This window comes from Pieris napi, chromosome 15, assembly GCF_905475465.1.
Source record: "Pieris napi chromosome 15, ilPieNapi1.2, whole genome shotgun sequence".
NCBI lineage: Eukaryota > Metazoa > Arthropoda > Insecta > Lepidoptera > Pieridae > Pieris > Pieris napi.
Genome location: NC_062248.1, coordinates 666,181 through 680,950, shown reverse-complemented (window position 1 = coordinate 680,950; position 14,770 = coordinate 666,181). Strand labels below are relative to the sequence as shown.

General features: G+C 39.3%; 1 protein-coding gene across 12 annotated transcripts in view; it reads left to right on the top strand.

Annotated features, from left to right (window-relative positions):
* LOC125056930 (uncharacterized protein ZK1073.1) overlaps window positions 1-14,770 on the top strand; it is a 53,028-nt gene that overhangs the window by 34,668 nt on the left and 3,590 nt on the right. For 10 of the 12 annotated variants that reach the window (XM_047660290.1, XM_047660299.1, XM_047660298.1 and 7 more), the window contains 4 exons: window positions 6,872-7,020; window positions 8,696-8,871; window positions 12,371-12,492; window positions 13,539-13,701. In XM_047660290.1, coding sequence (XP_047516246.1) covers window positions 6,872-7,020; window positions 8,696-8,871; window positions 12,371-12,492; window positions 13,539-13,701 — 610 coding nt within the window. The remainder of the gene's footprint in view (window positions 1-6,871; window positions 7,021-8,695; window positions 8,872-12,370; window positions 12,493-13,538; window positions 13,702-14,770) is intronic. The other 2 variants (XM_047660294.1, XM_047660291.1) reach the window with 1 other exon arrangement.

Sequence of the window (14,770 nt, the reverse complement as noted above, 5' to 3'; positions counted from 1 at the left end):
AAGTACTCAAACAGTATACCGCGACGAGAGCTGCGCTTACAGAAATCTGCGCGCGTATACCGCGACGAGAGCTACGCGACCCTTTTATTCGGCGAAGCATTTTATTAATTTATTTTACTGTATTTTTCCCTTAAATTATTTACATATTTTTATCTAACTTATTTATACTTAATTTCTACTTATGAGCTATCAACAATATTCTTATTTTACTTATAGCTCATACTTATATTACTATTTATATTATATTTATATTTATGAGTCGCCAACATTCTCCCCCTCGTGCGTAGCACCGTCATTCCTGCACGGCGACTTCGCAGGCACCAAGATGACGATCCTAGACGATGGTCTTCGTAACACTCCACCTTTCGTTGCGACGTCCACGATCCTGGTTCTTCCGTCGGGCCCGGGGTACGTGGTTTCGATGATTCCCCTCGGCCAAGTGCATCGTGGTAGCGTGCGATCTACGATAAGAACCACATCGCCTGGCTGCAGCTGCTCGCCTTCCCGTCGTCCTGTCGTTTTCCTGGGCAGTAGCGTGGGCAAGTACTCCCGTAGCCATCTCCTCCAAAAGTGATCAGAGAGTCGTTGAACGGTCTTCCAATCTTCTCTGCCCACCAGCTTTGCATCAGGAAAATGCCCAACGCGTGCAGCTCCACTGGATCGCCCAATGAGAAAGTGATTTGGGGTTAGCGCCTCCTCTTCCGAATTGTCAGCTAGGTTCGTTATTGGTCTGGAATTAACCATGTGTTCTGCTTCCAACAGCAACGTATGCAGAACTTCCTCTCGTGGAACGCGCTCCTTTAATGTAGCGTCTAGTGCGACCTTAATAGAGCGCACCAATCGTTCCCAAGCTCCTCCCATATTTGGTGCGCCGGGAGGAATAAATTTCCACTGTATGCCAACCTTCTCTGCTTCTGTGACGATTTCCTCTCTTTTAAGGTCTTCAATAGCTGTTTGGAGTTCTTTGCTGGCCTTGACAAAGTTTGTTCCATTATCAGAATAAATTATCTTTGGCATTCCTCTTCGAGCAGCGAATCTCCTTAACGCCATTATGGTAGAGTCCGTCGTCAGGCTGGGCACTATTTCGATATGTACTGCCCTGGTGGTCAGGCAGGTAAACAAGGCTCCCCATCTCTTCTCTCTTCGTCTGCCGATCGCCACGAGCATTGGACCGAAGTAGTCCACACCTGTGCACGTGAAAGGGGGCTCACCATGTCTCAGCCTTTCTTGAGGTAAGTTCCCCGCCGGATGCTCCGCTGGTTTACCCTTCTTCAGCTTGCAGTGCTGGCAGTTTTGTTGTATACTACGCAGCACTGATCTCAGGCCTAACATCCAGTATTTTTGCCGTATTTCGTTCATTACTGTGGCTTGATTACCATGGTTGTATTTCTCGTGATAATGTTTAATCATCAATCTCCCAATGGCGCTCCTGCCATCCAGTACTATGGGCGTTAAATAGTCGTTGTCCACGCCCGCTACGGTTCTTGCTCTACCTTGTAGTCTTATGAGATTGTCTTTCATAGTGACGTCTAGCCTTTTCAATTGGCTTCGATTCTCCGTCTTGCGCCCTTGTTTGAGATTTTTAATGTCTTGTTCAAAGCTGCTTTGCTGACATTGGGCGATTAGAACTTCCAGCGCTCGCAATAGGTGTGTCTCGCCGATCGGAAGGTAAGTTCGCCTCTTTTTTGCACTTTTATTGCAGCGCTCGAGGTTCGACGGCTTCTTTTCTCTACATAGGTCGATGAATTGTAGTACCCTGGCAGTCGATCTCCACAATCTTGTCCACGATGATAAGTTTTCGGGAACCGGAGTAATTTCACTGCGGCGAAGTGTATTCACCTGCTCAGTCGTTCTGTCTTCGTCGCATTTTTCCTTTTTAAAACTTCGTGGAGCTGGCCATTCTTCTTCGCCTTTTGACAGGAAATCTGGACCCTTGAACCACCGATGTTCCGCGTTAAATTCTTCCGGTGGACTCCTGGTCGCATCATCGGCAGGATTCTGCGCTGTAGGCACCCATCGCCAGTCTTGCGGTTTTGTCAGATCCTCTATCTCCGCAATTCTATGAGCTACGAAGGTCTTAAACGTTCGGGGATCTGCCTTTATCCAGGAAAGTACCACACTCGAATCCGTCCAAAACGTTTTCCTTGTAACTTGCAGGTCGAGTTCTTTTGCCACTGAGTCTGCAAGTCTACTACCTAATAGAGCTGCCTGCAGTTCAAGCCTCGGCATAGATGTTGGTTTCAGAGGCGTCACTCTCGACTTGGCGGCGACGAGGTTTATCAAGTATTTTCCTTTACCTCTGGTTCGCCAGTATACTGCGGCTGCATACGCTGTCTCACTCGCGTCAGTGAAAGTATGCAGCTCCCCCTCAGTGCAGAATGGTGACATGCATCGCGGCAGTCGGATGTCTTTTATTCTACCGATATGCTCTAGGTAGCTCTTCCAAGCTTCAGTGTCGTCTTCAGTGATTTGGTCATCCCATCCAACACCACTGCGCCATATCTTTTGGATGAGCTTCTTTCCTTGGATGAGAATGGGTGATAGCAGTCCGAGTGGGTCGAAGGTAGACATCACAGCTCCCGTGACTTCTCGTTTTGTTGGAGTCTGCATGCCTCGCGCTACCTCGTCAGGGATTTTCCTAAATTTACTTCTAAATCCAAGACAATCCTCTGACGTCAGCCATCTCAGTCCCAGAGTCTTTTCTTCGTTTTCACCTAGGTGCACTTCCTGTTCGCCGCCGGCTTCTACGATCTCCTTTTTATTCGACGCCCATCCTCGTAGCTCGAAGTGCGCCTTCTGGTGGATCAAGTCGACTTGCTGCATTACTCGTTTGCAATCTTCAACACTGTGGAAACTTTGCAAATAGTCATCCATATAGTGATTCCGCTCTATTGCTTGCGCCGCTTCTGGATATTTATGAAAGTAGGTCTTTGCGTTCTTGTTTTTTATATAAATAGCGGTGCAAGGCGACGACGCAGCTCCAAATATAACTGATGTCATTCTATATTCCTTTACTGGCGCTTCCTTGTCTTTTCGCCATAGGAACCTGAGACTGTCTCTATCTTCTTCACGTATTTTCACTTGCAGAAACATCTCTTTTATATCGGCCGCTATTGCTACAGGGCCTTGACGGAATCGCAGTAGCACTCCAAATATTGACTGTAGTAAGTCCGGGCCGGACAGCAGAACGTCGTTGAGGCTGACTCCGTTGTATTTGGCCGCAGCGTCGAAGACAATTCTTAGCTTCTTTTTCAGAGGGTGAACCACTGGGAAGTGAGGCAGGTACCATTTTTTGTTCGATGTGCAGTCGGCTGGTGCTTCTTCAGCGTAGTTGCTTTTCAACAGATTGTCTATCTGCGCGCTATACTCATTTTTTAATTTAGCGTCCTTACGCAGCTTTTTTTCAATCCCTTGAAATCTGTTGAAAGCTGCTGCGTAATTATTTGGAAGACATACATCTTCCTTTTTCCACAACAGTCCGACCTCGTATCTGCCATCTTCCAACTGTCGGCTGGTTCTTTCCAATATGTCCAGTGCTCGCTGTTCGATATCCGTTGAAGGCTTCTTCGGCTGAACCCCCAAAGACTCAATAGTGAAGTGTTCCCTCACCAGCTGATCTATTTTATCTTCGACGATGCTCGCGTGTGCACATGTGTTCACGTAATTGATTGGCGACACGCCACTGCTGTCGGAGCCGTGGAGAACCCATCCTAACTTCGTTCGTGACGCCACCGGCTGCCCTGGCTTTCCACGTCGTATTTGTAATGAGACAATATATTCCCAATTGTCTTGGCCAATGAGCAGCTTCGGCGCCTCAGCTTCGTAGCACACGTCTTGTAGTAAGCCCCGCAAGTGATGACACTTCTTTAGTCGGCTTTTATCTACGAATTGAGGGGTTAATTTGAGCTCCTTGATAGTTCTTGCCCGCTTAAGTGTGCTCTTCTCGCTTTCCTTGATCCCTTTCAGTTCGATATCTAAAATCATGGAGTCGTGATTTTTCATTTGCCCTCCGCCGATAGTTTCTATATTCAGGGCTTCGCGAGGACCCTTGATGCCGATGCTCGAAGCCACGTTTTCGTCAAGCAGTGTCACCGTTGAGCCTTCATCTAGCAGCGCCAGTACTTGTTTGCTCCCAGCCGGTCCGTATATCTCCACCTTGAGCATCTTAAGAATAGCTTTCGGTGTGCTTATTGTATTGACCGTCGCTGTCTCGGGCGGTGCCTCTTCGTGACATTGTTCGCTCTCCGACGTCACATGTAGTAGGCTATGGTGCCATCTTCGACACAACTTGCACGGTGGTCTTCGGCATGTTTCTTTCCGGTGCTTCCCAGCGAGGCACTTGAAGCAGACCTTAAGCCTCTTAACTGTTTCCCATCTCTCGTTGACTGCCGCTTTTAGGAATCTTTGGCAGTCTTTCAGTTTATGTGTACCTTCACAGTCTGGGCACTTGATTTCTTCAGGTCTACTCCTTTCAGCGATATTATACGTAACTTGCTTCACTGGCCTTCTTATCGCTGCGCTCGGTCGTACGCTTTTGCTGTCTTCGAGTACCGCGAATGCGCCGCATTTGTCCGCTTCTAAATTGAGGAAGTTGCTTATCGTTTGAATATCACTGAACGATTCCTCTTCCCTCGCAGCCGTGAAATCATACCATCTGAATCTGAGAATTGGAGGCATCTTCTCTATTATAAGTTTCACGATTTCAGGCGAGTAGAGGTATTGCGGTCTCTTCAATCCCTTTATGGCGGCCACGCTGTTATTTATTTGGCTAGCGAAGACGCATATGTCCCTGGGATTTTCCGTCGTTCTGGGAAGCGCCTTTAATTTCTCCAGTTCAGCTAGCACCAGCGCGTCGGGTCTACCAAATCTTCGGCGTAAAGCGTTAATAACTTCTTCTGGCATCGCCTCTGAGTACAAGAGGCTCTTAATGCTTTCTCTCGCTGTGCCTTTAATCGCTTTACGTAGCCGCGCCATATTCTGAATGCCAGAGAACATCGGAGATGTGTCTTCATATACGACTCGAAACGCCGTCCATTCGGAGCTGTCGCCTTCAAATATCGGCAGCTCTTGAATGTACTTCGGTTGCGGCGCTACATGTGTCGTCATGGCTTCCTTTATTGCGTCAGCTATTGCTCGAATGTCGCTCTTTGTTTCTATTTCTTCTGGCCTTTGTGCCGAAGAGCGCATCCAATTTGCTACCTTTTCTTCATGGTTATCGTTGACATCTTCTATAAAGGAGTCTTCCTCTTCCGTTTCTGCTTCTAATCGTAATCTGGCCAGGCGTGCTGCTGCCTGCGCTTCCCGCAGCTCGCAGCGAGCCAGCTCTTCTCTGGCCTCGGCTTGTCTTCTTGAGCTGGCTCTGGATACGGCTCTCGATGCGGCCCGCCGGGTGGAACCCGCTGGTGCCAGAGTCAATGCTTGATCTGGATGGCTGGCTGCACTCGTCGACGTGGACTGCTCTATCGTTATCTCTTCGCCTGTGGTCCGGACTTCGGACGTAGTGGCGGAGGTAACAGTCGTCGTCGATTCCCCTCGCTGCATCCCGTTCTGTGACCTTGTGACTGGCATTTTCTTTTCGCAGTATTCACTTCTTGATGACAACCGTTGCAGGATCCGGCGCTCGAAGGACCACTGTTGATGCCAACCCCCACGACACCTCAGAGACTCAGGCCTGCACAGGATTATACGTTTAGATGTTCGTTTGAGAACACCCGTGCAGTAACCAAAGTACCTCGGTGCGGCTTTGAATACCGGTGGGGTTTGACTTCGTACGTACTACTGTTCTAGCCAATCCCGACGTCGCCTCAGAGACTCGGGCCTGCACGGGATTAGACGTTTAGATGTTCGTTTGAGAACACCCGTGCAGTAACCAAAGTAACCTCGGCGCGGCTTTGAATACCGGTGGGGTTTGACTTCGTACGTACTACTATCGTAGCCAATCCCGACGTCGCCTCAGAGACTCGGTCCTGCACGGGATTAGACGTATAGATGTTCGTTTGAGAACACCCGTGCAGTAACCAAAGTAACCTCGGCGCGGCTTTGAATACCGGTGGGGTTTGACTACGTACGTTTTGTCAAGACGGTTCGACGTATCGCTGGCACCGCCTCAACCCACGCACCCCTGCTAGTGCGTAATTGTAGGATGTTGTCTTGAAATGAAACTGCGCCTTGTTCTTGTTTCTTGCTTCACCGATTATTCTTGGGTCCCAGTTCGTTGCGGAGGAAAAAGAGGATTTTGCGTAAATCTCGCCGAGCTTAAGTACTCAAACAGTATACCGCGACGAGAGCTGCGCTTACAGAAATCTGCGCGCGTATACCGCGACGAGAGCTACGCGACCCTTTTATTCGGCGAAGCATTTTATTAATTTATTTTACTGTATTTTTCCCTTAAATTATTTACATATTTTTATCTAACTTATTTATACTTAATTTCTACTTATGAGCTATCAACAATATTCTTATTTTACTTATAGCTCATACTTATATTACTATTTATATTATATTTATATTTATGAGTCGCCAACAATACTAATATTTCATAAATTCTCTTTACGAAATTTTAATTTTAAAAATAGTATTTTTATATGGTACTTCACCCTTCTCACTCTCTCTCAATCGGTCTCAGTCGCTCGCTTTTCTTCGACAAAACGCTGCACATCTTCGTGACGTTTTTTAAAAATTTTATAATTAGACGTAGTACATAAAGCGAAAACTATTTTCCTAACTCAGTAAGTAGACGGGATGATACTGACCCCCAGGGATACTTACACTGTCAGAAGTCTCTTGAGACTCTTATGATTTGCATGGTCTCTCTTTCACCTTGTATGAGACGATACGCTCTAAAAAAAACCCTATCCAATTTCTATTTCAGGTACCCATTCCCATCACTGCAGACATTAGGCGAGGACATGGTCACGGTTCTGGACTTCCTCCAAGTGCGTTATGCTGTCGGCCTTGGTGAAGGTGCAGGGGCCAATATCCTGGCTCGCTGTGGACAAGCTCATCCTAGACGCCTTCTAGGTGTGTTCAAGAAAAAATCAAATTTGACTCAATGTCTTGGATAATTAAGTTTAATTCATAATACTTTCTTTAATTTCCTACCTATATATATGTATATATAATGTGGGCAAACGACCTGGAGTCTGACCCGATAATAACTGACACCGCCTATGGACACTCACTCTCCCAGATGGGTTGCGAGTGCGTTGCCGGCCTTGTAGGTTATCTTAATATATATAAATTACGCGTCACGTTGTTTGTCCGCTATGGATTCCTAAAGTACTTAACCGATTTCAATCAAATTTGCACACCGTGTGTAGTTTGATCTAACTTAAAAGATAGGATAGCTTACATCTCAATTTATACCCGCAATATTATTTTATTGCAAATTATTTGTTTATTATTTGACAGTCACAAATCTAACAGATGGCGCTGTGTTGAAAGTACCAACGTTTCAAATAAGCTACAATTTAATGGCATAACCACCAAAAAAAGCATGGTTGGCCCCATTTCTGGTGTTCTGCCTTGAATAGTTTACTACTGTGTAGTATATAAGAAAAATCTTAGACACAGCAACGCTTGGCCGTGTCTGCTAGTAGATATATATATATGGTCTTATTATATTATATATAATAGATTTATTAAAAATACATAAAAATGATAAAACATAATTCACCTAATTAGTGCGGTTATGAATAAATTGTACCCAAATATTTAATTATTTGGTTAATTAAATGCCGTGAAAATGTGACCTTTTACAGAAAAATGTATCTCCTCGATATTCTAATTAAATGTCTAACTGGTTTAGTCAGTTTGCCGAAAGTATTAATGCAACCTTACTAATAAGAAAAAAAGAGAATACCAGTTTTGTACCAAAAATTTATCTCTAACATAAGATTATTTTGCATTCATAAACCAACATAACTGGTTACATAACATAAGTAGAAGGATTTGAGGATGCCGTTACTCCGTTGGAGGTCGTGAACTCATGTTAAGCATAATGACACGGACTTGATGTAATCCAGGCTAATTTTATTTAATTTAAACAGCATAACTTCGTTCGTACAGAACAATTGAATACACGATCGCACATTGTCTTTTTAATATCAGCTCTGATGATATGGTGTTTATAAACCATCGTGACTTTGAGCCAATAAACGTGATGAACCTACCCCTGATATGTTTCCTAGAAATAATATACATGGCAAAACAAACGTTTGCCGGGTCAGCTAGTTTTATATATGTCAGAGATTCAACGCGATGAATAATTACAAAGTTGGTATCACTACCGTCGTCCGACATTATTACTTAATAAAAAATTTATCTCTAAAATAAGATTATTTTGCATTCATAAACCAACATAACTGGTTACATAACATAAGTAGAAGGATTTGAGGATGCCTTCACTCCGTTGGAGGTCGTGAACTCATGTTAAGCATAATGACACGGACTTGATGTAATCCAGGCTAATTTTATTTTATTTAAACAGCATAACTTCGTTCGTATTGAACAATTGAATACACAATCGCACATTGTCTTTTTAATATCAGCTCTGATGATATGGTGTTTATAAACCCTCGTGACTTTGAGCCATTAAACGTGATGAACCTACCCCTGATATGTTTCCTAGAAATAATATACATGGCAAAACAAAAGTTTGCCGGGTCAGCTAGTTTTATATAGATTTCTGTAACAGGTCTGATTCTGGTTAACTGCACGGGATCAACATCCTCTGTGGCTGACGCTTTCCGTTCCCGCTTCTCGCGCTGGCGCGGGACCGACATATCTCAGTCTGAGGAAGATTTCCTCATCTATCACAAGTTCGGACACGTGAGTTATATCCCACCAGAGATCCCTCACTATCGCTATCAGGTACTGCTCTTTTGTTACTAATTCTCATATTGGTGTTTGGACATTGTTATAATACTTTGAAAATGTAAGTGAAATTTAAACTTTAAAATTATGTTGTCGATACTTGAAGTCGTGTATGCGGTGATTTTTACTACGTATTTGCGTATTGTTCCCACGAGAATGTAAGTGCGTGCTCCTATTTCACCATGCCTCCTGCTGATAGAGAACAAATCTTTATTTTTAATTTATTTTATTATTATTTATTACTTAAGATGTCATGTGGAACATGGTGTAATGGTTGCAGCTCCTTATAAACGTTGTGTAAAACAAAAACTTGGCGATTAAAATGAGTGGCGGAGAGTATTGCCAGTTTTTCTCTTCCGTTCTACGCCCTTGATTTGAGAACTGGCAGTAAATGTAAAATTAGAAGCATTTAATGTACATTTCATTTTTGAGGTTTATAAGTGTACATTGTGTTACCTATATGAATAAATGAGTTTTGACTTGACTTGATAAAAAATTCAAATAACCTAGCGAATTTAGCATTTGAACCCAGAAATGGTGGTCTGATGACATCTGTGGCCTAACCCATATAGGGTTCTAGCTGTACGGTTTTTTATTATTATTAATCAAAACATAGCAAAGGCCTATTATAATGATTAAGATCATCAAAAGGATAAGTTAAAGGATTTTTAAAAAAAATCTATTTATAAAATAATTTAACTACAAGCTTCTTGGTTATTTCTTTACTATATTTCTCACAGAGCGCGCCTGATCTTGTCTATAAACTTAGTGAACAACTATGAAAATAGCTTTATTAACGTAAAATATAAAACGTTTGTACGGCAATCATTCGGCACGATAAAAATTAATAATATTTGGCGGCAGTTCAATAAATACGTTTTTATAAGTCTTTTGACTAGAATCAAGCATGCAAGCATTGCTTTAATTGATTTAGAAGTTTAATTTGAATTTGGAATTTGGTCACATAAATATGATTAAATACTGTATACTATAAATTCTTTGCAATAATATGCCAACTGGGCATTTTGATCGTTACTAAAAACAAGTTAATTTTTACCAAATGAGTATGAATTGTCTTTTATATTACAATTCTTATTCCAATCAATGCTCTGTCTTAAAGCAGTTTAGTCAAATTAGTTATTTTTAGGAAAAGTATTACGTGAGCACAAGTTTAATAAGGCGCTACTCTTTATGTATCTTATATACATCGACGAATTTGAAGACTAAGGGTAATAACAAAATAAAAAAAGTTAGGTCTTAATTCGACTCTAAATTTCTATCTTAAGACACCTCAAGACGTTCCTTAATTGTATTAGCAAATGTTCATTTAATTGCGCACATAGACACTCTTATTTAGAAATATATGTCCCATTTGAAGCAAAATACAAAAAATAATAAATTCGAGTAACTTGGATTATCTATTATAAGCAGGCTTCAGCGTACGTTTCTCAACCTTGAGATCCTAGATTCAATCCCCTTCTGTGCACCAATAGACTTTCTGCCTATGAGCGCATTAAGCAGTCGCTCGTACGTACAGTGAACGAAAACACCGTGAGGAATCAGTGGAAAAGTCAGCGGTGTGTGACAGGCACAGCACGCTGATCACATACTTGCCTATTAGAAAAACAAATGATTTAGAAATCTAATACTGTTCTTATCTTATGATATACAATTTGAATAGCCTGAACGTTGCGTGGAAAACTATTAAAAAATAAACCTAAGTTCGACCGTATGATTTAATTGTTTGTGCACTTAATATAAGTAATATCTCTTGATATTTTTGAATATAAGAAACGGATGTTTATTATTCACTCAAAATATCTATTCAATTAATGTCCAAACACTTACGTAAGGAACAAGTTTTAATTCAACTAACATTTATTATTGAAATTCCTCTATGTTTTTAGTACAAAGCGTGTTCCTTATTCAATGTATTCGCTTTAACGGCGGCTGTAAACACTTGCCTTGCCTGCGCCCGTACTCAGTAACTTGCCGCTTATAGCTCTTTCCGAGGCTTTTCGATGTAGATCTCTCAATATCCGTACCGCTGATGTCGTAATCTTGGCATCAGAATTGCTGTCTAATAAATCTCGCTTGTGGCGGCTATACTGATACGACTTCTCGGGCTCTCGGCGAGTATTTACAATAGCCATAAAAGTTATTTAGCTTTATTTCCTTGTCTTGACACTAGCTTAGAATATTGTCTTCGCACACTTCTTGTAGAATATTCCCATACCTTTAATGTTTTTTGCTTGTTGTAAAATTATTAATTTTATTAACTTGTTATTTTTGCTTCATTATATCTTCTTCGAATAATGACGCATTGTGTCCATAACTCAATAAATTATTGAATTGTCTGTACTAATAGTTGCATGACTAATACAATGCAGGCGGTATTCTGTTAATTTAAATTATATTTATACTAATCTTATGAAGATTTGTATATTTGTAACGAATAAACTCAGAAACTACTTGATCGATTTCAGGAATTCTTTCAGTGCTGCTACATTATCACTGATTTTGAGAAATGTGTGCAAGTGGTATTGGTCGATATAATACTAAAAGAACTATTTGTTATTCATTTCATAAAATATGAAATGAATTAAAAGTATCGAAAAAATTCCAATGCAAAAGTTATTTTTGATTCTTTGACATTTTAAATACGAGTAACACCAAAAGTACGACCTTTTCGATTAATAAAATATTTATTGTATCCTTATTGACATCACAAGTAGATTATTATTTTTATATTTAAGAACAAGGTCAAAGTATTTTGCATGATTTTCGTTTGGTTTGTAAAGTCATTTCTAAAGCGAATTAAATAACAAATTATGTCTGGAAGAAATTGCTTTAATAGTGTTGACATTTTTATCCGTTATTGTTATTTTATTTTACTTAAAGTTAAAAGTAATTAATGATATTAAATTTGGACTACTAATAATTGATAACAGCTATCATCGTTTAAGAAGTATAGAAATTAAAATATGATAAAATTTTAAGTACCTAACAGGAAAACCTGGTTTAAAATCAAAACACAAATTAATTAATAACAATCATTTGATACAAAAAATAACCATTGATTTTTTGTGAACAAAGATTATTACCCATATCTTTATATTAGTATATTTTCCTGCATAGTTGTGGAATTATATACTGTTTTTTCAGAACGGTAAAGACGAAGTTATAATAGACCAGTTCGTAACATATACATTAAACGTATGTTTACACAAATATACAGTATTTTCAAAATTCTTAACCTACATAGTAATAATTAATTTAAAAAAAAAATGGTGTGTGTTTTTTTTTTCATTGTGGCAGCATTTTCTCATTGTATTGAGATACTTATTCATTGAGCGAGGAAAGCACCAGCTCTGGGGTCACCGGTACTATCAACCAGGCGCCAACTTAAATCTTTCATTAGCGCCTGTGCACTAGAACCCTAAACTCTAAACTCCAAACGAAATGTATGTATGTTTACATTTGTTTTTGTTTTTAGCAAATATCAAGTGACGCCTGTGAGGCGGCCGAGAGGGAGAGAATGCTTGCAGAATACAGATCTCGATTGAGAGGGAATCTCAATACACACAATATCAAGCAGTATGTGCGAGCGTTTATACAGTAAGTGTAAGAATTACATGATAAGTGCTATGTTACGTATCTATCCAAATCAGAATTGGCAATCCCAGACAATCCTAGGCAGTCCTATACAATCCTTAGCATTGCTAGGCAATCCTAGGCAATTCTAGGCAATTTAATGCAATCCTAGGCAATTCAAGGCAAAAAAAAATTATAAGTTTAAAAAAAATCAACCATATACTTAATCCCATCTGTGTGTTTAGTGTTGACAATTTAATTTTCCTATTTTAACAATTATATAACATACTAGCTGTGTCCTGCCATGCTTTGCTGTGCAAATTGTGATTGAATGGTTGAGAAATGAGAAACAAAACAAATAAAACATTTCATATAAGTTTAATTTTGCAATACTTGTGAAAAAAAATGATAAAATAAAAAAAATAAAAAAATGATAAAAACAATCCTTGATGCGGATTATATATCATGTTAAAATTTCACTCACAAACCAACATAACATTTTTATATATATAGATTTTAAGGTTTCGATTTGATAAGCTCATTATTAAACAATTTCTTTAGGTTTTTACGACTTGTCCTATGGAAGGACATTTTCTCATGTTTCTTTTAAACATAAAGAGTATCCAATTTATATAGTATTGACGTAACAAACTATTACCCACAATATTACGTGTTATTATGGTACATACATTTATTTCCGGCAGTTAAAATTAATACTTATACAACCACTTATTATCTTCATAGACGTTCATTGTCGTTATAAAAGTACATAGAAAAGAGAAAGTCTAGGGAAAGGGGCCATTCAGTCTTAATTAATGTAGAATTTATTTATTTAGTTTAAATAATTGAACTCAGGAAGTGCTGAGTTCTCCGTTAACTATTAAAAAAATATGGTTATTTATCAGATTACTTTAATGTATTTGGAAGGGCTGTGAACGAACGTGTTTTCATAACGCAAAAATATATGTCGATACACGGAAACACAAATATATGACCACTTCCCGACGGCCGCGGCAGGGCGTTCATGAACTTGCTTCCGAAATATTGAACGAAATTATTTTGATTTTAAGCCGCAAAGACCTGATACTTCGAGGGTGTCGACCTGATATTCTCCTCATAACTGGTATGCTGAGCCCATACATGAGCGTCGTGGAAAAAATGTACAAGGAATTGGACAAAGATAAAGTGACGATTCTGAAGATCGAGAAAGTTGGTGATGTTCTAGCTGAAGCTGTAAGTACTTGAGTTTTACAACCTGTTGTATGCTTAGTAATAGTATATTATTTTGGGATACTAAAAAGCTTTAGATTTGATTAGCGTTTCCGTGTCAGTATAATTCTTGAAACCCCTACACATAAAACTAAATTCTATCATTCGCGAAGTGTCCTCCTTTAGAACTCCTTACCTCTTGATATCAGAAAAGCTGAGTCTTTAAATTTATTTAAAAATCTTATTTTTGATCAGTTATCTTCTGCCTCGTTAATTAGCTACTTATATATACATATACAGGGTGGCCAAAAAGTCGTGGATCAAACGAAAATAGGGGATATTATTTTCAATACACTCAATAAACAACTATAAATAGTATGTCTAACGCAAGGACTCATCAGTACCAATCTAGTGGATATTATGAAAGAGATACAGGTTGTAGATTTTTTCGAATTTTTATAAGAATTAGTAAAAAAAGTCCAATTTTCTTATAAAAACGCAAAAAAAACTCTGCAGGGGTTGACCCGTAAAATTTTTTGCAGCTGATGCCCTCATCTATCCCCTAGTTGCGTTTGATCCACGACTTTTATATAATATATTATATTTATTATTGATCCTTAACCATTGAGTAAGGTTTTACATTTTTTTATATTATTATTTTACATTTTATTTTATGTACTTTTTTGTTAATTGTTTATCCACTTCTTGTACTTTACCCTCTGTAGGTGTTTTTTTTTATTGTTCCATACTAGAGTTGTCTGGAAGAAATCGCTTGTTAGCGATAAGGCCGCCCGTTGCCCAAAAATTTATGTAACCTGCTTTTTTATTTGTATGTTGTTGTAAAAGGTGTCGAAGTGTTAATAAATAAATAAAAATGCTAGTGTGTTCCAGATACCCTAATATAATACTATGTATAAAAATATACAAAGATGGTAAATTCAATAAATAAATAATAATATTAATAATGAATTAAATAAAAAACGCATTACATTTTTTAATCTTTCTTTAATTTAGATTTTCTTTGATTGCTAAGTGCTAGTGTCATAAATATTTTGATTGGTTTATCACGGCTACAAAACTATCAATTATCTTC